At 43.0% G+C, this 20,082-nt stretch overlaps 1 protein-coding gene across 8 annotated transcripts in view; it reads right to left on the bottom strand.

Moving 5' to 3' along the window:
* Positions 1–20,082, bottom strand: part of EBF1 (EBF transcription factor 1) — a 270,443-nt gene that overhangs the window by 241,612 nt on the left and 8,749 nt on the right. For all 8 annotated transcript variants that reach the window (XM_050312000.1, XM_050312001.1, XM_050312002.1 and 5 more), the window contains exons 5-6: positions 16,675–16,748; positions 9,622–9,690 (exon numbers count right to left, since the gene is read on the bottom strand). In XM_050312000.1, the coding sequence (XP_050167957.1) occupies positions 9,622–9,690; positions 16,675–16,748 (143 nt within the window). The remainder of the gene's footprint in view (positions 1–9,621; positions 9,691–16,674; positions 16,749–20,082) is intronic.

Genomic DNA, 20,082 nt, shown 5'->3' with positions numbered 1-20,082 from the left:
TATTGAGGGAGTTTACAGAAAAGACCTGACTCATATGGGGGAAGCGGATGGTTATCCTGGTCAGGAAAGCCTCACAGTCTCATATGCAAAATGACGTAAAAAAAAATATGGAAAATTATTATATTTTAAATAGCTAATTTTAACCCATTGTAGACACTGGCTGTATCCTGCACCAATAACTTTCTCCAAAGGGAAATTTTGGAATCAACAGGTGAATAGTTTGTCAGAGTCCAAAAGAAGATGAACAGGAAATTAATTTCTGTCTCTGACAGTCACTGAGACAACACTAAGAGGAAGATTATTTTTTGATAACTAGACTCTAACAGTGGGATTTCAAATCTTTCTAACATTTAGTTATATAAAATAAATCCTTCCCAGGGTCACAATCACGACACTTAAAAATGTCTTTTTTATTTTTTTTTACTTAATCTTTGAAAAAAATTACCTAAACATTCAGCTCATTGAATGATGCAATTAGCTGAAACAGTTTGCAACTCTGATTAGAAAGTCAAGGTGAGAGGAGCACTAAGAAAACCCAAGTGTTAAGCAAGCCTGTAGGACCCTGGCACTATGTTGTTGTAACATCACTTTTTTTTTTTTTTTTTTTTTTTGTAACCCCATTTTTCATCTCTTTCTAGCCCAGCATGGCACTGGAAGAGTTAAAGAAAACAATAAAAGAACAACTGAGTGTACAGGGTAGGATTTACTGGCATTTACTTTTAATTCTATGGTCCTTTGCTCTGTGGCTTATCAGCCCTATGTCAGCCCTTTTTCCTCCTTTATATTTCATGAGGGGACCCACATGCTGGTACTGAGAGACAGAGCCCAAGTGTCTGTAAGCTTTTTGTCAGGTAAAAAGAGAAAAAAAAGGAAAGGAACAAGAGGAAAAGCAAAGCTAAGAGGCATCTATTAGATGTCACTAGGCTTTTGTATTCATGTCAATGATTCAGGATTAGAGTATTTGAAATAATCTTATTGAGAGAACTCAAAAGCCCCACAGAGGGAAAGCCTGCTCGGTAGCATATGGCAGAGCAGCAGACAATATCTTATTAAGGATGTGTTAGCTAACACCATTACTTTTTATATTACATTACTGAACTATTGTGCCTCAGCCGGTTAGCGAGATGCCATAGTTGTGGAATTCCAGATTGGACGTTACCGTGTTGTTACAAAACCAGAAAGATTTGGCCGGGTGTCCTGGCACGGAGGGGGTGGCAGCTCCCTCACCCCTCCTCGGGCCCCTGGGAGGGGAACTCAGCAAAGGGGAAACGATGTCCCCAAGAGAACTGGTGGCCACTCTCCCAGAGTGTGACACCTCCCAGTGCCCACCCACCCTGCCCACCTCGCTCCCCCCATACTTGGGTCACCCCCTCTCAGGGCTAGCTGTGAAAAACAGGGGGTGCAGAGGGCACTTTCTGCTCTATCTCCAGCAAAAAATCCCAAACTGTTGCCAAACTCAGCTTCTTGTCAGATGAAGGGAATTTAATTTTGTTATACTGAATGCTGTTAGTCTAAAAATCTTTCTTTGCTCTTGGACAAAAGCTTGTAATTGGAGAAATAGCTCTTTTTAAAGTTATCTTCATCTGCCTACACCTTTAGAGGCAGCAAGAACCCAAAGACAAAACAGTACTGTTCATAGCATCTCAACGATTGCACTGAAAGGCTCTATATCTGGGTCACCTTACTACTGTCCAGTATATAATTTCAGTGACTTGATATAAAGCCTTTTAATAACTGATCTCATATAATTCACATATTAACGGCACCAGAAAATTTGTGTTCACATTTCCTATTTCCACGCGCTATTTTTAAACAGGGGGTAGAAAATAATTCATTCCATTAAAAAAAAAAAAAAAATCCTCTAAAATACTGTCCTTAGCAAAAAAGTAAACATCCAGTTGATACAGTAATATATTCTGATCACAAACTACCTATGCAAAACTGCTAATGTGACACACTGGGAACTTTGTGTGGCTTTTCTGTACTTTTCCAGAAGAGTTACAGAAAAAAAACCCTTGATGCTACAGGGAAAAAGAAAAATTCATACCAGCATTTCCCACTACTACTACAGAGACTTGCTGCTCTCTGAGGACAGTGTTAAAGCCATTTCTAGAAAGTTATCTCAGTCATGATTTGCACAGTAACCTACAAGTGTTTCTTGCTCTCTTTTAACCTTATTAGTTAGATGTTGTATTAAAATTAAATACTTCCAGCAGGCAGAAGTGCCTTTGAATTTAACATAGTTATTTTTGTAGATGTGGCCAATTACTTACAAGAATACATTTTGGTGGCTGGGACATGCAAACATTTATGACTACTCCCAGGAAGAAAACTACACACGTTCACCTCAGTGTCTGCAGGATAAAGCTTGGGTTTTGTTTTTACCCAATAAATGCTGGGACAGAGCTGAGATACATTTTTCATGTTCAGAAGAATTTTAGCTAATCTGCATTAAAACTGAGGATGATCTTTGCAAATACATTTCCCTATCGCTCTTATTCATATATGCATTCCCACTGTGAGAGCAAATATGGAAATAAATCAGGTGCTAGGATGGAACGGGAAATTTATCCACTCCAGAAACTATGTGCATATGTATATGCATATGAGAAAGAGCCAGTATTTTTTCCCCAAAAAAATTCCCTCTCTTGAGAGAGAAGGACTGGCACTGAACTACGTGAAGCCAGGGAGCCCACTGTGCTGAGTACATCCTCCCTGCTGCAGGACATGCTTTGAAGTAGGAGTTCATATTAAGAAATTGATAGATATGAGTAGCACATTTGAAGTTTTGTGATGAGAAACAAAGGGATGGATCACCCTGCCAGGCCCTGGGCACCTCCTGGGACCAGACCAGTGCACTTGGAGCTTTCCTGGTGCTACATTAGGTCACTGCACAGAGCCAAACAAACTTTTTAAAGCACCTCTAACCTTGTATGCCCAAATCCTGCATCCAGAGCAGCAGAGTCATCCACAAGGTCTCAGTTAGACCTCGGAGTGCTCCTCTGCAGAAGTAAACCCACAGGATCTTCAGGATGGACCCTGAGGACTAAGACAAACCAGTACAGTCTCCTAAAATTGTTAATCCTTGCTGACCAAGGCTGAGATTTTCCAAAAGAGCCCCAAGGGACTTACTGACCTGCTAGCAGCCGGCTCTGGATGCAGCAGGTGAAGAATGGCTCAGCCCTGGCTCACCATCCACCCACGACCTGGCAGATCCCTATGGACATGCACATGCTGACCTTGGGGGCTCAGGGCAGCAGGTCCAGCACATCCCAGGTGTGCACCCAAACCACAACTCTCAAAGCCCAAACAGGCTGTGGATGAGCTCTAATAGTCAAATGCCAAAAGCAACAGACTAGTCTTGTCTTCAATTCCCCTCATCCCCAGGACATTCAACACAAGGTGTTTATTCTCTACAGAAAAATCTCAATCTCAATTTTTAGTCTGCATCAGGAGAACCATTTATCTTCAGGAATGGGATCAGCACCTAGCACACCGAGCCTTCTTTGCGAATAAGAGCCTCTGTTACATCACCGTGATATTAAATAGTAATAATCAGGCATAAGATTCCAATTAAAGCCCAGAACACTAGCTGCAGATTCAAAAGGCATCACTGAGAGACGCAAGTAACTGTTAGTGTGAAATGTTTGCAGTGAAACCCAAATTCACATAAGACTTGCCTGGTTTGGGGGTTAATAACAAACTGAAAACTCAGAAGTGGTTTGCTGAGAAAATCACAAACTTTCTGAGTGAAGTTCAGTCCAAATTAAGGTTTTGCATAATACTTCTAAGATCATACAAAAATTCTTATACTTGGAGGTGGAGGGAAATCAAACAAACAATAAGCAGAAGCTGTTTTGACCCTGACTGAGTTCATTCGGCCCCAAGAGCAAAATAAAGGAATTTAGAAGCAACAGTGCTATGTGCCAACCCCAATAGGCTGAAACCAAGAGATTTCTGCAAGAATCCTTGCAAAGCTACCCCCAGCTCCAGTGATTTCATCACCAGAAACAGGACTAATGCCACATGAGGAGCATTGGTAGAGGGGAAAATATACACAGCAGAATCTCTGTGTGAGCAGCATCTACTGATCAGAGTCTCCCATTTATCTCACAGCAGCTCAAAATGCCTTTGGTTGCCTAACTCATGTGGGAAATGTTTTGGGTAATGCTTCTCAGCTGCATCAATCACAACCAAATCCTTGAGGATGTGTGTTTTGGTCCCTCCCCCTCAGAAATGTACGGGTTCACAGGCTCCAGGAGCTCGCTTGAAGTGCTCGAGGCCAACTTCTGCCTCTCTGAACACCCTCCTCAGAGGCCCAGAGGGTTTAGGCAGCACAGCCTTAAAAGACAGCCTGGGAGACATCTCTGTGCAGTGCTGGGGGTAGTCCTCTGTCATCCAGCTTCTGCTCCTTCTACTCCCTCCCTGCTGCATCAGTAACTCCCATCTGGTTCTGGAAGGGTCACAGCAATGCAAGGGGCACTTTCCAGTATAAGATTACAGATAACAGCCAAATATTCAGGCCCAGGAACATTTTTCACCTAAGTCTTGAGATCTATCAAAGCACACCATGCCTGCCCTCCTGCTCCTCCTGTGTGCAAAGCCCATCAAGGAACCAGGACGGATGGGACCCCCAGGCTCCTGCAGTCCCATGCCTGGTATAAGGAGAGAGCAGCACACACACCTTCCCCTGACCCCACACAACCAGGCTGTGGAACCAATATGGCCAGGGGGACAAGGATATGACCAGGATAGGGCAGGAACTGGGACTTCTGCAAAGGAACCCTGCCAAAACACCTGACATCTCTTGCCACTTTGCTGTGTGATGAGCCCACATCCCAGCTCCAGCACTGATGCCATTCCCTGCAGCAAAGAAATCCTCAGCAGCTCCCTCCCAAGCAAAACCCACCTTGTTCCCTTGCCAGCACCTCTCCCAAAGCTGGCAGGCTCTGCCTGCCTTGCCATCACTCTCCCTCCAGGCATGGAAAGCTACTGCAAAATGCATTAATCGCCACATCTGCCTAACCAGTGTGTCTGGGGGAAGGATACAGGGAGTGTGATACAGTCCACTGTATCACTTTTTCACCTTCCTGGTATTTAGGCTGAAAAGATGATCAGGCCTGTAAAATACAATCCACTACGTGACGACTTGTAAAGCGGTAAAACAGAGACATTGACTTTTCATGTCATTGCACAGTGAAATCCTAGCCACAAACATAAAATTTTTCAGGTTAAAGGCTGAAAGATTTCAAAACCATCTGTAGGTAAGTTGGCTCCCTCCACAGCCACAGAGGCTGGGTATGCTGGGGAGAGCCCAGCCGAGCATCCTGTACAGCAGGTGTTGGAAGCACACAGGCCTTTCAGACACTGGTAGCAGGTCATGCATTAAAACATACTTTGGTGTCATCTGATAATAAGGCAGAGAAAATATTACAGCCCCCAATCCAACTCTGATGGAACTAGGAAGGCATAAACATCTTCAAAGACAGAGGAGCCTCACTGCTCCAAAACTGCATTAGAAGTGGCACATGAAGAACTTCAGTGTGTTGCCAGAGCAGGGCCAGAACAGACCATGGCCATCCCCATGGTGTCCTGCCCCTGAAGGGCACACAGTGTCACCCAGGGGATCTCCAGCAAGGAGCCACTTGGCTAAAGATGATCTATCCAAAAGACAGACAGTGGCCAGATTTCCTAAGTAGGTCTTGTCTGTATTGGTAAATCTCAGCAAAGACAATTCCAGGTCACTGTCATCAGCCTGCTCAAGCACTCTGGGAAGAAGGAGAATTTGGGATGAACGAGCAATTGCCAATCAGGCTGTTTTCAGCCCTTTTTCCATGCAATGTCACAAGCTGGAGGTATAGGATATATATGGTGCATATATTTTTTCTGCCACTATATTTGGGGTTGCAGTGGTTATTCCTATTTTATCAGTCAGTAGGATTCCTATTTACTGGATGCAGCCATAAAAGGTAAAGAAGCCCCAGCAGGCACTGGTAACACCATTAAATATCAGTCCTGACAATGGTAAAATGGGTTTAAAAGTTTGGAACAGTGTGTCAAGAGAGGAGTCTCTTTCCTCAACCAAGGAATAACATAAAGCCCCACTTTCTCCCCTATGTGACTTTTGTCATTATCATCTTTTCTGATTCTTACAAAGCAAACCTAATTAGGAAGCTCTCTCATTAGTCTTCCAGAAAAATTAGCACAGCTTATGCTAATTACTCCTGTAAAATTTAATAAACTCGTTGAAATGGGAATAGTCTAATGAGGTTTTATTTATTGAACTAAGATAACTGTAAGGAAAAAGGTTAGGACACCAGGATATCCAGAGTGGTAATAAAACTACAATTTATTCAATTTCTTCACAGGAATTTTATTGCAAACCTTTTAAATTCAAATATGAGTTACAATTTGAAAGTTAAATCAATCTAGAATTTAATTTAATAACAGGAAGTGCTCTGTGTTTTCTTTAAGTGTGATTACAATACAGCCCTGCCACTGCACTCGTAGGAGGAATTGTGCATTTGTATTGTGACAATAATACCCCTTTTAAAATGAGTTCCTGTTCATCAGATCTTCATCTCAACACATGTAACTGGATTAGCAATAAAATATACAGGCTATGCTAAGAAGATGATACAGACACACACAGATTTCCAAGAAACTTCCTTGGAATTACTGCTCTATAATACATTTATTTTGTTCTCCAAAGAAAATTTAGATCACTATATGAGCATAAATTTCTTTAGTCCCTTTCACTGCTGTATCTGCTAATACTATAATAGAGCAAAGTATGAAAGAATTTTATAAAGGATAAAGTCATACCCTGTTTCAAACACAGCTACATACTTTAAAAAAAAAAATCCCACATTTTGATTAAATAGAAATATATGATTCGCTTCTCAAGTATATCCAGGGTTGAAAAAGAATACAACTCATGTAACTTTGAAGTTGCCAAACAGCCTCTTCTCCAAGTTCACCAAACCACCACAAAGCCAGAGCCCTCCCTATCCCAAGTCTCTCTAACCTCATCAAAGAGAATTAATCAATCCAAAATACTATTCCAGCTTGTCAGAAGAGGACAGCATTTCCATGTAAGTACATAAGTCAAAAATCCCATGGATAGATTCTATGTCAAATTCTATGTTAGGTCAGAGTCTGTGGATTCGCAGGATTTGACGCAAGAGTTAGATTAAATCCATGGGCAGAGACTTCATCAGAGCGTAAGGCATGCGGGAGCACTTTAGCCCAAATGGTAAATGAACTCTCTAAGCTCAATGCAAATAAAAATATCTAAATATGGTTTTGCATATCAATTGACGCAATAGTTAAAAACTGCGTGCGTGGAGAAGCGACAATGGAGTACAACCAAACACATGGTCTGACTTGTGCAGGCGTTTTAATCACAGAACAATTTTAAAGGACTCGTTTTAAGGTAAAAAGGCTCCACACAGATCACTTCATCCTTTCCAAACCAAAGGGGAGAAAAAAAATGAATAGGATAAATGTCACAAGAAACATCACTAAAGCCACTAACTGTATAAAGCACATACTTACTTGGCCTAAAGTGTTTGAACTAGCCCCGGCCAAGAAAAGGTTTTAAGTACCCTACTGGGACAGATGCGAAGCGGCAACAATAGAAGCCACACTAATGCAATCCAGGTAACACAATCCTGTTTCAAAAACACGGGGAGGGCTAATTACAGTACTGCTGAGTCAAATTTCTTATACCATTGCAACCCACAGGAACAGGTCAAAATCAAGTGTTATTCAAACCACAGTCATATCAACCTTCTGTATCAAAGTCACAATTTAAAAACCAAGTGAAGAACTTAAAAGCTTAACCCGTTCACAAGCCAAGCACGATTCAGTGCGGGTGGTGAGGTAGGGTTTGTGTTATCAGCTTTAAATTATGTTTAGCTTGCATTTTAAAAAGGAATTTCAAAATTGGTATCTATTGCATCAATTTATGTAAAGACTGAGAAATGGATCACCGCTAGAAAGATAAAGCTGGTTTTTTCCTGTACCTGTTTTCTTCCTTTTGCAGGAAACATGTAACAGAAAGCATTCCTGGCTTTCAAAATTTAAAATGATTTGCAACTAGCAGTTTTGCATACTAGATAGTTAAACAAAATATTTCTGTAAACCTGCCATTAGCATCTTAACATCTCACTTTCCAGTACAATGAAAAATTCATGTGAATTTTGTAGCTTTCATGTCACTCAAAATGCCACTCTAACACCATGTTTATAGTGTTCAACTCTGCAGCATGCTTATAAAACACAGCTCTGTACAGATTTCACTGGGGGGTTTTCCCCCCACACACTATCTCTGATATTACCTAACGCTCAGAGAAGATGAAAATATGCCCAGTTAAAATAAATAGAGGTATCTTCTGAGATTTAAACATTCTCAGGATTACTTGTTACAGCTAATCAAAACATCTCTTATAAGCTTCCAATACATGCACTTTCTTACCACATTCAACCAGGAACTGTAAGACTGGGAGCTGGGATGAGCACAAGGCTCTGCGATGCCCCTGGACCGCCCTCCATGGGGGGCACCCGACACATCAAACCCTCCTCACTTCCTTTCATAAAATGGATGCACTGGCATGGAAGATACTTTAAACTTAATAAAGCAAACATAACTGAGACAAGAAAGCCAGGAGAAGCCCCCTACTCTGTGCTCTCACCCCTCTGTGTTTAGGTAGTTCCCTTCAGGGTCCCTCTGTTCACAGATCAGCGCAAGGGTGTTGCTCTCCCCAGCTGATGACAGACACTTTCAGTGCTTCATGGCCATTTAACTCCTCTAGAGTAATGCTGCATAATAACCTGGTTATCACACGCGGCTTTGTACAACGCATTTGGACAATTAAAATGTAAAAATGGCTCTTTGGCTACCATTTTGCATAATTTGCAAGCACAGAAACTACACATGGCTCTGAACAACTGAAATAGATGTATTGTACTACAATGATTTACTCAGTGATGTCAGATTAGCAATATGGATCTGTTTAAAAACACGATAATTAAGACAGGCAAAAATGAATTAATCAACTGACAATATAGTCAAAATAGTATTCCAACCAAAGAAAATAAAAGGAGGGGAAAAACCTTACGTTGCAGATCTATTTTCTTAACTGTTTTTATGCATAAATAAAAGCCTTAAAATGTAGATGGATTGCATCCAACAGAACTACAGTAGCTAAGTGATAATGATTCAAACATTTTTCAAATAAAAGTTAAATATTTATAAGCACCCAACCACATTTCATAAATCACAAACTATTATTATTTTATTCCTGAAGCTTCCCTGGCATAGCATGTGAATTGAGTCACAGAAAGTCAGAAAGAAAAATCTCCTCTTTATGCACATGAATCAGTTACAAGAGCTGGAGCCCTCCACAGAGCAGGGCGCTCCGTTATCCCAACATTATCCCGCATATGGTCCTTCCAAGGCAATCACAATTGCAAAGCACAACTAATGCGGTATCAAAAACAAAATTTCATCCGTATACACTCCTAATTCCTCCCCATTAGCAACACAGGGCAGGTGTTTCATTATAATGAGGAGAGGGAGAAAAAAAAAAAAATGGAAGGAAACAATAGCAGTCCTTACCTGTCAATTATCACTGGATCTGATGGAGTCTCATTTCTGTTGCCACAGCTTTTCTTGTCACAACAGCGGCTACAGAGCAAAAGCGAAAGGATTTAGTGCGACCATTACACTGTAAAATCATCATTACGAACATGGAAGGTTCAAATTGCCGGGTAGAGTTACCGCGCCGGCCCTGCCTGGAAATCAGTCAAATGTAGTGGGTCACATATGGGTTAATTACTATGTTTAACTTCTTGCACAGCTGGTTAGCAACGGAAAATATAAAAAGAGAGGGGTTTTGCCCCTTTCACAAATAATAATTCAAGGATCGCCCAAAACAGGGAGACCTGCCTATTTGCAGCCTCTTTTCCATAGGGTTTAACAGTTGTCCCGCATATGCTGGCACACAAAATAAAGCAGATTTTTCCCTGCTGAGCCTGGTTTTTACATTTGCTTAACGCTTATGTTACACATCCACAAGATATTCCTGCTTCTACACAGCTCTCAGCTACTGGGAAACCTCCCCCCCCCCTCCCCAAAACTGCAAAAGCACAATTATTCTCCCTCTAAGAAACACTGGTGTTAATGGGGGAGCTAAAATGCAAGCACCATCAGCAGCAGCTTTTTATGCTCGAGCGTGCTTGTTTCCCCAAGTTTTCCGAGCATGTTAATGATCACTAATGCCATGGAGAGCACTGCTCTGGCGGCTGGTGCCCTGCGTCAGGTCAGATACAAAGCAGGCATGTGAAATATAAGCTCCGTCTCCCAAAGCACTGCTCCATGGCTGACCTCAAGGCTGGGATTCTTTTGAACTAAGGTGCCTCATTGTTTCCTAAGAGAAGTGAAATTGTTGTTTGTGATGATTCCTTGTCAGGGGTTATTGTCTGTAAGGAGCCATAAATATATTGCAGGTAAGTTCACAGGCAATATACACATTTGTGCTCAGGGTGGGAATCCCTCCTGGTGCATCCAGAGCTCTGGCTGAGCAATATGAGAGCTGTCCTGCTCTCCCCACCAGAGGAAGTCCCATCTTTACCCACAAGACCAAGTCACAGCTACAAAGGTGAACAAAGCCTTTGGCTTTCCCCCATCCACCCGCTCCAGGGAGGAAACACCCATCTTGCAGGGAAAGCTCCTGTTTGTTGATGTCCCTTAACAGACAATCCCTTGCTGAAGTCAAGGCTTCAAAAAACTAAAAAAAAAAAAAAAATCAAGAAGCTCCTGACCCTCCCAAGCCCTTCTTGGTCCCCAAGGCCCTGCTGGATGAAGCCTGGGCAGCTTCTGTAGGGTGAGGGCTGCAGTGACCCCATCCCATGATGGCACCAAGTGACAGGCGGCGAGGACCACCCTGGCTGCTCTCCCTGGCCAGACCTGAGCACATCTCTCTGTTCAATAAACTTTCTGATAAACCTCAACCACACACAACCGAATCTTTGGAAACCACCGAGCTTGTTCCCAATGGCATCCCAGGGACCCACGCATCGCCCGTATTTCAGCGGCTGTCAGGAACGACCACCGCTCACTCTCCCTCTCAGATGAACTATTTTCCTTTCCCCAGAAGGTGGAAGAACATCAGGGCAGGAAGAAGCCCTCAGAAGTGCCACACTATATAAATAGCCCTATTGGGAGTATGACAAAGGTTCTCTTGTGTTGCTGAACAATAGAGTGAATAATATACAGTTACCCACCAAGATTAGCAATAAAGCAACTAACCACAGTAAAGATAACAAAAAAGGGGCCTTTTACAAAAACAGCCTGTTTAAACATGGTTTAAAAAAAAAATAATAATTTTGTTTTCAAAGAGAGGAAAATACATAATTCTTTTCACCGCAAAAAGCTTCAAGGCAACTATTCGGGGCTGAAACTTTTCACAGTTAACACATGTGCGGTATCTTCATTTTGGTGGAAGTTACATTGTTTGGCATTGCCAAAAAAAACTGCTTAATTTTACAGCACAATACCACAATTGATCCACCAGAAAATGCAAGAGCCTTGGCACCCTGAAAGTATTAAAATTTAGGAAGGAATAAAATATGCTGTAGGTAAATAGTCATGTGGACGTTTGGGGGCTTTTTTGCCTATAAAAGGACTTGTCATTGGAGTGCAGCTAGAATGTGTGGGGTGAGAAAATTTACCCACAAACAAGGCAATAAAAACTACTAATCATTTTTAAATGATTAAAATGTAATTAGAAACAGAGTTGGCACAAGTTAAGACAATGCAGTTCTTGTGACTGAAGCGAATCAGGGCTAGTCCTGACATTCTCCCAGCAGACTGGAGGGACAGAAATTGCCACACTTACTCAGGCAAGCAAAGGTTCCCAGGCTCCCAGCACGAGATAGGCAGATACCACCATCCAAGCACTACCAGGCTCAGAGGTTGGCACCTTCCTGGGGCATTAAGCCAGCAGGAGAGGTGGCCACGGGGCCCAGGGATGGGAATGCCTCAATGTCAGCTCCTGCCACAAGCAGGATGGAGCCAGGCACTGACCAGTGGGGACAACCCCAGCTTTGAGAGTGGGGGAAACACTTCATTGCTCATCAAGTGGCCCTCTCATTTGGGTAGGGCTTCCCAAGTGTGCACCCCAATAGTGTCCAGTGGTATCAGGAGACCTCACTCCCTGACTGCCATTTGAGGGTGATGTGGGAGGGCTGCATGGCTGGCACATCCCACCATCTGGTGGCTCTCTGGCATGAAAGGAGGCCCCCAGTGTTCCTTCATGTGCTCGATAATTGTATGTTAAACCTCAGTTTGTTGAGTTTTTCTCCCCCAAAAGCAGAATTTGAGGCCTCTTCACTCTAGGTTTCTATGCAGAGAATTAAAACATCATGCAAACCCTGAGTTTCAGACCTGTTTAAAAGTGCTTTTAATTCAATTTGCCTCAAAAGCTTTGGCTTTTAGTGCCTACTTAACACTTGGAAATAAGTTCCTAAATGTTCAGCACCCTTTCTCCTTTTCCTGAAAGAATTTTAAAATTCCCAGGAGTTTCTCCAAACCACCCAGAAACCCTCCAGCTCCCACTAAGGCTCTGTGAAAGAACAGAGAATGCCAGCTCTTTGCAGCCAGGAGGATGAGGATTTGTCTTTGCTATTCTTCCATGACATCTCTCCCCAAGTGGGTGAAGGAGCCACAGCTCAGACAAAATGCCACACTGAAAAAGCGTACAAAAATTGATTTGTTTTGGGGTTTGCTTGTTTTTAAAACAAGTAGTCCTTGATAGTGATGCAGCCTCTCATCACAACTTCCTCCAGCTCCTGCACTCCAGATCTACCCCCCTGCTATTGCCATCCTCGTGGCTCATGCCCAAGCCCTACACCATCCCCATCCTACTCCTTCAGAGGCCTCTCTTTCCCTGGCCACCACTACTGCCAGCTTCTATTGCTGCCTTTGTCCTCACCCCAACCCCCTTGGGACCTGCTGCTCTCCTGCCTTCTTTCTGCTTCCTCTCCCCTGTGCTGCAGGATCTCTACCTGCACTGCCAGGCCCCCTCTGCGGGCACACAGGAGATGGTCCCTTCACCCCCACATCTGTCACTCTCCAGTGCTCCCGTCCCCACCCTGGGGTGGTGGCCGGAGCATCCCCACGCGAGGAGCCCCCTGCTTTGTGTGTCTGCGCTCGGCCTTTCCGCGGGGACAATGAACAATGAGAAATTACGGGGCCGTGGCACGTGGCCAGCAAAGCAAAGGCGACTTTCCGATCATCAGCTGCCAGGCTCTAACAAGTCGTCAGCGAGTCCGTGTGGGAGATTTTGCAGAAGGTCCCCAGCGAGGTGGGTTTCCTCCCACAGATGATGCACTCAGGACAACCCCTGCCCCAAACAGGCTCCTCACCCTGAAGCTTGGAGGTACGGGAACCCTCTTGCCAAAACAGCTGTAGGATCTTATTTTACACAGACAAAACCCATATTTTACTCCAACCTCATTCTCAGAAATCGCTGAACCATTTTAGCTGAAACTTTCCAAAGAAAGTCAGCCTGAGGCTGACACCCTGCAAAGGATATTTCAGCCAGAACAGTTTAAGTTTGGCAAAGCTGTAAGCCACTGAAGGTTTCATAATGGAAATTGTTGAGGCAATATTAACTATAGATGTCCCTCCCCATGCTGCCTACAATACTAATAAATTCCACTGAGGCTGTGAATTCTCCCCAGCTATTAACATTTCGCCAACAGTGTAGATTTTTATATTTGACAAAACACAATGAAATCCTTTGAAATAAACAGCTACCTGAAGCAAACCTCAGCTCCGCTTTCCTACCACAGCCAGGACTCTCCTATACATTTGAATTCTTTGTCTCCTCCGTGCCGTAGCTGTAGTACACTATAAATACCCAGCTTTGTCACATAAATGCAAAGTTTTATTGTGCAGTTAGCCTTGATAGAAAGCACTGCTGAAAGTTGTTTAGAAATTAAATATCTAAAACAAGCTATTTTAAAATACAGAGCCCTCACTATTTCATGTCTGAAATGAAGAAATTTCATCTTAGGGAGAGCAAGCTGTCTTTCACACCATATGGCTAATGGTAGTGCATAGCAATTAGCTGGGCTGATTAATGGGGAACAGACTCTAATTTTATGCTTATAATTGAGGCTGCATTTGCACCCCTGGTGCAAATTCAGCACATCCCAACTTCCACTTACAACAGGCAAGAAATCAAGAGAAACAGAATGGTGTGGAGAGAGAGGGTTTTTTTCCCTTCTAGACCCCTAAAGAGCATCAGATTTGCAATTTAAAAGCGTGTTAGCAGCACAATAGATGACAGATTTGTGCAATAGGGTCAAGCGGCCTGGTAAACAAACAGCACCCTCTTACACACATATAGGCAGCAAAGGAAATGGGCAATATCTAATATGAGCTATAAGAAATTTGAATATGTTTCCCCCACCCCGTCAGGCACACAACATTTGCCTGCTATGGTCAGGTGGTTTTTTTTTCCTACTCCTTCACCTAACAGTTATGAAATACAAAGCAAGGACTAGCACTAAATAAATAGAAGGAGAAGAATAAAGCTTCTGATCCAGTGAATTTTAAGAACAAAGAAAGAGCAAAGTGTTTTAATAAAGGGAATGACTGCACATCTTTCCACATTCCCAGAACAGAAATAATTTTGTCTCAGTCAAAACATATTGAGCGGCTGTAAATCTGTAATGCAGGTATTTGGTTTTCTACTTAAAACTCAGCCCACTATATAAAGTTTTAATTTACTTCATCCACTTTAGGTTTCTAAAGTATTTGTATGAAAATTATTGCATTAAAGCAAGTGATTGTGGCTCAGTGAGTAATTCCTACCTCCAAACTTTGCTGGTTAAGGATCAGGAGGGTACATCACCCAGGACTAATGACAGATTCAGACCCTGATGCTGCAGGCACTTGAGCTTGTGCTTAATTTTACTCATGTGCCCAGTGTCCATGTTTTACTGGTCTGTTAGAGGAGAAAAGCAAAAGGCACTTCAGCCTTATCAGGTCAGGGGCCTCCTTTAATATTTCCATGAATTGTTCCTAGCTAGGTACCCAGAGTGAAAGTGGTGCTAATTGGGCCAATGAATTTTAGGGCAATTACAAGTTGTCAACATGACTGGGTTTCCATTTGGAAAGGGAGAACTGGCCAGGACTCCTCAGCAAAGCAACACTGCAGCTCTGAACAGCAGCAGAAGCTCAGGCACCTCTTGGAAACACCCATCTGCTGTGATTGTTCTGGAGCTGTAATGCGTTGTCTTTGGCTTCCTGGAAGAAGCCAAACCTACCAAGTGAAGCAGCGTAGAAAAACACGGCATGAAAGCTAAAAGCCCCCAAAATCCTGCAAGGAAGAATTCTGGGGAGGCTGTGCAGGGTTTCACCCAGGCTGGCAGAGCAAGGAGAGAAGCTCCTTCCTTCCCTGTTGGCATCACAGGGTGCCACCCCCAGCAGGGTTTTATCAGGAGGAGATGTCATGGAGGACAAAAACATGCAAATCTCAAGAATGAAAAAACACCCAAAAATAATAATGAAAAAAAAAAAAAATCAGCCAACAGAGAAATTTCCATCCAAATATTTTGTCAAAGACTCTCCCCTGCCAGGGAACCCTCATCCAAGTTTATTCTCTTAGAAGTGGGTACTAGTTTTTACCCTCAAGTTACTCCTTTTTAGTAAATGTGTTTTGCAAAAGTTACAGCGCATGCAATGGCATTTTTACAGTCTTAAAACAACTGATTGTAACAATGAGCTTATGCAAGAACGCCTCGTCTTCCACCAGGGAATTATTTTCTGCCATCGAATAACATGTAACAAATGATTTTTTCAGACATGCAAAAAACACCCACTAACTTTATTGAGACTGAGAGGTCAAGCTCTCCAAGGTGTCAGAGGGGTCTGGGGGAAGATGCTGCTTTCTCTGTGGTAAAAAGGAAGTAGAAGAGGCTTCACCTATTTCAGTCAGCCAGAACAGAGAAGGAAGCAGCTGCAGAAGTTTAGGGGAGAAGATATTTGACTGCACTGAATTTAAGTCTCCAACCCCAGGTAGGGTAAGAGAGCACAGGACAGAGCCAAGTTCTGCATGGGGAAGTTTAAAGAAAATCAAGATGAAGAAATCTTTTGCATGGAGGAGCATCACCTGCTCCACTCTGTCCAAGCAGGAACCTCAAGTGAGCAGCAACCAGGACAAAAAAGCCTCCTGACCTCACTCCTTAATGTGCATCCAGAAAACAAAACAAAACAAAACAAAACAAAAAAACAAACAACAAGAAAACCTATTTTGTCATTTTACTGAGGAGTTTTTGTTGGGAATTGGGGGCAGAGACGTTTATTGCTAGAAGACTGTAATAGACTGTTAATTTTGGTGAGAAGACCTTTTGCAAGCTACAGTGTCTAAATGAAAACCAGCAGCGTTCTGTTAAGAATAACTCTTTATAAATAATTGAAAACTAGTGTGACGACTGAGACCTTGCTGCTAATTACACACACCGAACTGTGTTATTTTGGGATTGTTTAATGCAAGAAAGATAAATTTAAGTCCGAAAATAGCTGCAGGTTCAACCTAGATTTTGGGAGACAGATTCATCTTCTCATCACTAATTAAGTGGAAGCGGGGTATTTTCTTACCTGCACATTATTTCATGCGTGAGCAGAACTCGGCACATTTCTGGGTTCTTGTCTTGGCCTTCATATACTATCGCCTAGAAACAAAACACAGTTTTCAGTTGTGCATCAGGTTGAGTTTGGAGGAAATAAAAATGCACCACGGTAAGCGAAGGCGCAGCCGGAGCTTCAAACCACGGCACGGGCTAAAGAGACCACGGTGTCTCCACTGAACCTGCTCCAAGACTTGCAGTTGGAAAAAGCACAAGCTGAGTACAGCTAAATTCCCTCCTCTCTGTTGCACATCTCTCGAGCAGTGTGTAGGATGGGGTTTTTTCAGTAGTCAAGACAACCACAATTTTCTTTTCAATTCAGAATAAAATACAAACCTAATAGCATTAAAAGGGGGGAAGGAGGGGAAAAAAACCAGCAAGGCTTGGTATACTTTGGGTCCTATTCATTAAAAAAAAAAAAAAGACAAAAAAGAGAGAGCTCATGCATTTTTAATTACAAAAGCTGCACAGCCCAGGCATTTTCCTGGTAGCTCCTGAGGAAGCGCCTGGGCCTGATTCTTCCCTTGAACCTCGTGATCCACCACTTTCCAGAGAGCACCTCTGGAGTTACAGGGATATAAATAAGTGAGGAGCAGGCCCTACCAGAGCAGAGGAGACCAAAACAAACAGAGGATCAACCGACTTCAGAAATTTGACTCTGAGACAGCACAGGGGAAATCCTTTAAGCTAAAACTGTGGAAAGACAGTGTATTCACATTTCAAGAAGAGCCTACATTTGCTCCCACCAGCAGGACCAGCAGGGAGGGATCGGCGTTACACACTAACTAGGTTAGTGCCCACAGCCCCTGCAGGACAGGGTTGCCATCTCATCCCAACATAGTTATGATTTCCAACCACCCCTCGTCCTGGACACAAGACCCCCCAGCAGTAACATAACAGTGAAAAGAAGCTTCTTTTGCAACGGCATCTTTAGACAGCACTGAGGTTCCTAAATCTTTTAGAGTGCCACCCCAGAGCTGGGATCAGAGTCCCAGCCTTGGAGGGATGACCATTCCTGCATCTGAGCATCGGCGCTACCCTTGAGCTCGGTGTGACCTTTTCAGCCTTGAAAATACAGACTTTGAAAGAAGAAATTTGGGGGAAAAACTCTGCAGGTAAAATGACATCTGTTATGGTTATCCCTAAAGCTTATGATAAAATAGATATTGAAATCTAATGAGTAGCCTACATGGGTGAAATAAATTTTAAGGAATGAGACCACTTTGAAATTGAAGTGTGGCAAATACTGACAGAAAAATAAGTTACCTTAATAAAGGATAAAGTAGGATCATATGAACTACTTTCCCAGACCTTACAAATACAGCCCACCAAGGGTAAGAGGTGTTGTACCTCAGAGGGGGCAAAAATCTCAGGACACACAAATCTGAAGAACCATGAGCTGACTTTCAACACTATTTAAATAGTAACATGCAATATAATTATTATGTATTATAAAATGATTTAATAATTCCATAAACAATATCAGGAACGGGTCTGTGTTACCTTACCTTTGCTAGTTTTCATTTTTTAATTTCAGTTTTGCATTCCTCTAAAACCTGAGAGCCGGCAGGGTTGGTGTTTCACTGCTGATAAAACAGAAGCCTCCACTGTCATTGCCACTAATTGGCACAGAGTTTCACCTGATTTCTGCCCCCTCATTTCCAGCAGTGAGGCACAACACCTGTGAACCCAGCACTCCTGTAAAGGGGACACATGGAAAGTCCCCCCAGCACAGACACCAGCAACCCCCTGATCCCAGCTGGGACTCCACCTTGAGGTACTTCTCCATCAGTGCCCAAAAGGGCTAGAGACTGTTTGCAAGAAGCCTCAGAAAATGGCATTACAGTCATTCCTGTGTTACAGCAGGAGATGGAATAAATTCAGAAGATCCTCATTTCCAACATTAAAGGGGAAGATGGGAGAAGCATCTTCCAGCTAAAACCAGAGAATCGAAGTAACTGGCTGACACCTGGTGGGGTTGATAAGTGGGGACATGGCAAAGACTCCAGAAAACCCCAAATCAGTTTCCACCTGGTAGTGGGACAGGCCAGACAAGGAGGAAGCTGACGGCACTTTTTGGACATCGTCAACAGTTAAAGAATAATCTGCCTCTGAGAATGCAGAGCAAGGGGGAAAGATCAGATCTGCCCCCAAGGCCCTCAGTGGGGACAAGCACCTCCAGTTCCTCATCACCTCCAGGCAATCACAGTGTGACACAGGGTAACAGGACCTGAGAGAGAGCTGCTGGACTTGCTTGTTCTTCTCACACTCTTAAAGTAAATTTACCCAGTATGGGTTATCTTGTTGCCAGTGGGCCAAGGAAGCACTAGAAATTACAAAGCAGAACACAAAATTTACTTTCCTTTTTTCCTCTTCCCTCTCTCCTCCTCTCCCCTTCCTGCTGCTGTGCTTACTTAACCTCCAGGTACCCACTTAAATAACTCAACTAAATAGCAATAATGAACGGGCAGAGTCAACACTGTGGTACATAATCACCTTGTCTGTTGTGTTTAGCATCAGTGATCCCTTCTTTGCGTGCATGACACTCCTCTGCCTTCCTCTACGCTAAGGATTTGCTTTTCACTTTATTTGCATTCAATTATCGAAGTTGTACCCGCGCACATTTTGTTTTCTCCGCATTCAACGCAGCTACTCCCGCATACCCTATTCCTGCAGGAATTTCTAGGAAATTCTAGGAAGCAGGAGGACTAGCAGGGTTGATTCCTGAGCAGCTCATCCCCGTCTCCCATTCCTGCGTCCCAATTCACTTGTGTGAACGGGTGTGCAAAGCACCAACTGTTCGCTCCCATGAATGGCTGCCCGAGAGCATTGCAGATACTCGACCGCCTCGCAGACCGCGCTGCTCTAAAGCATTAATTCTACAATTAGTTTCAAAAGGGAAACAGGAACTGCTAAAGTTTCAGATCGTTAGAGCTGCCAGAAGTATTTTTACAGGAAGGGTCTACTACGTTATGGTTGCGAAAATGTTTAACTCTCGGATTTGAAAAGCTACTCCTCTTAACAAAAATATCGTAATTTTTTTTTTTAATTATGATTTTTTTTAAAGTTCAGGCTTTAAAACAGGGTGATTGTGTCAGGATTCCCAGTCACACCAACATCGCCGTGATTTTGTCAAATAGGGATCACATTAATGAGAGATAAAGTGAAAGTTACAGTGCATAAACTTAGACCACAGCAGAGCTAAAAATAAGCCTGCAAATACACATCAGGGTTGCACAACAGAACACCAGCAACGGAAATGCAAAATTATAGACTTTGGTTTTTTTCTTTTTGTTTACTTTGTGTAGTTTTAACTTGGTGTTGTTTCACAAGCATTTGAAAATAGCTTTACTAGTCCTGAGCAACTTAAACATTTCCC

The sequence above is a fragment of the Myiozetetes cayanensis genome, unplaced genomic scaffold (genome assembly GCF_022539395.1).
Source record: "Myiozetetes cayanensis isolate MyiCay16 unplaced genomic scaffold, myiCay2020 scf17, whole genome shotgun sequence".
In the NCBI taxonomy this organism is placed as follows: Eukaryota; Metazoa; Chordata; class Aves; order Passeriformes; family Tyrannidae; genus Myiozetetes; species Myiozetetes cayanensis.
The sequence above is the reverse complement of the archived record's forward strand: the minus strand, read 5'-3'. Positions and strand labels throughout refer to the sequence as shown.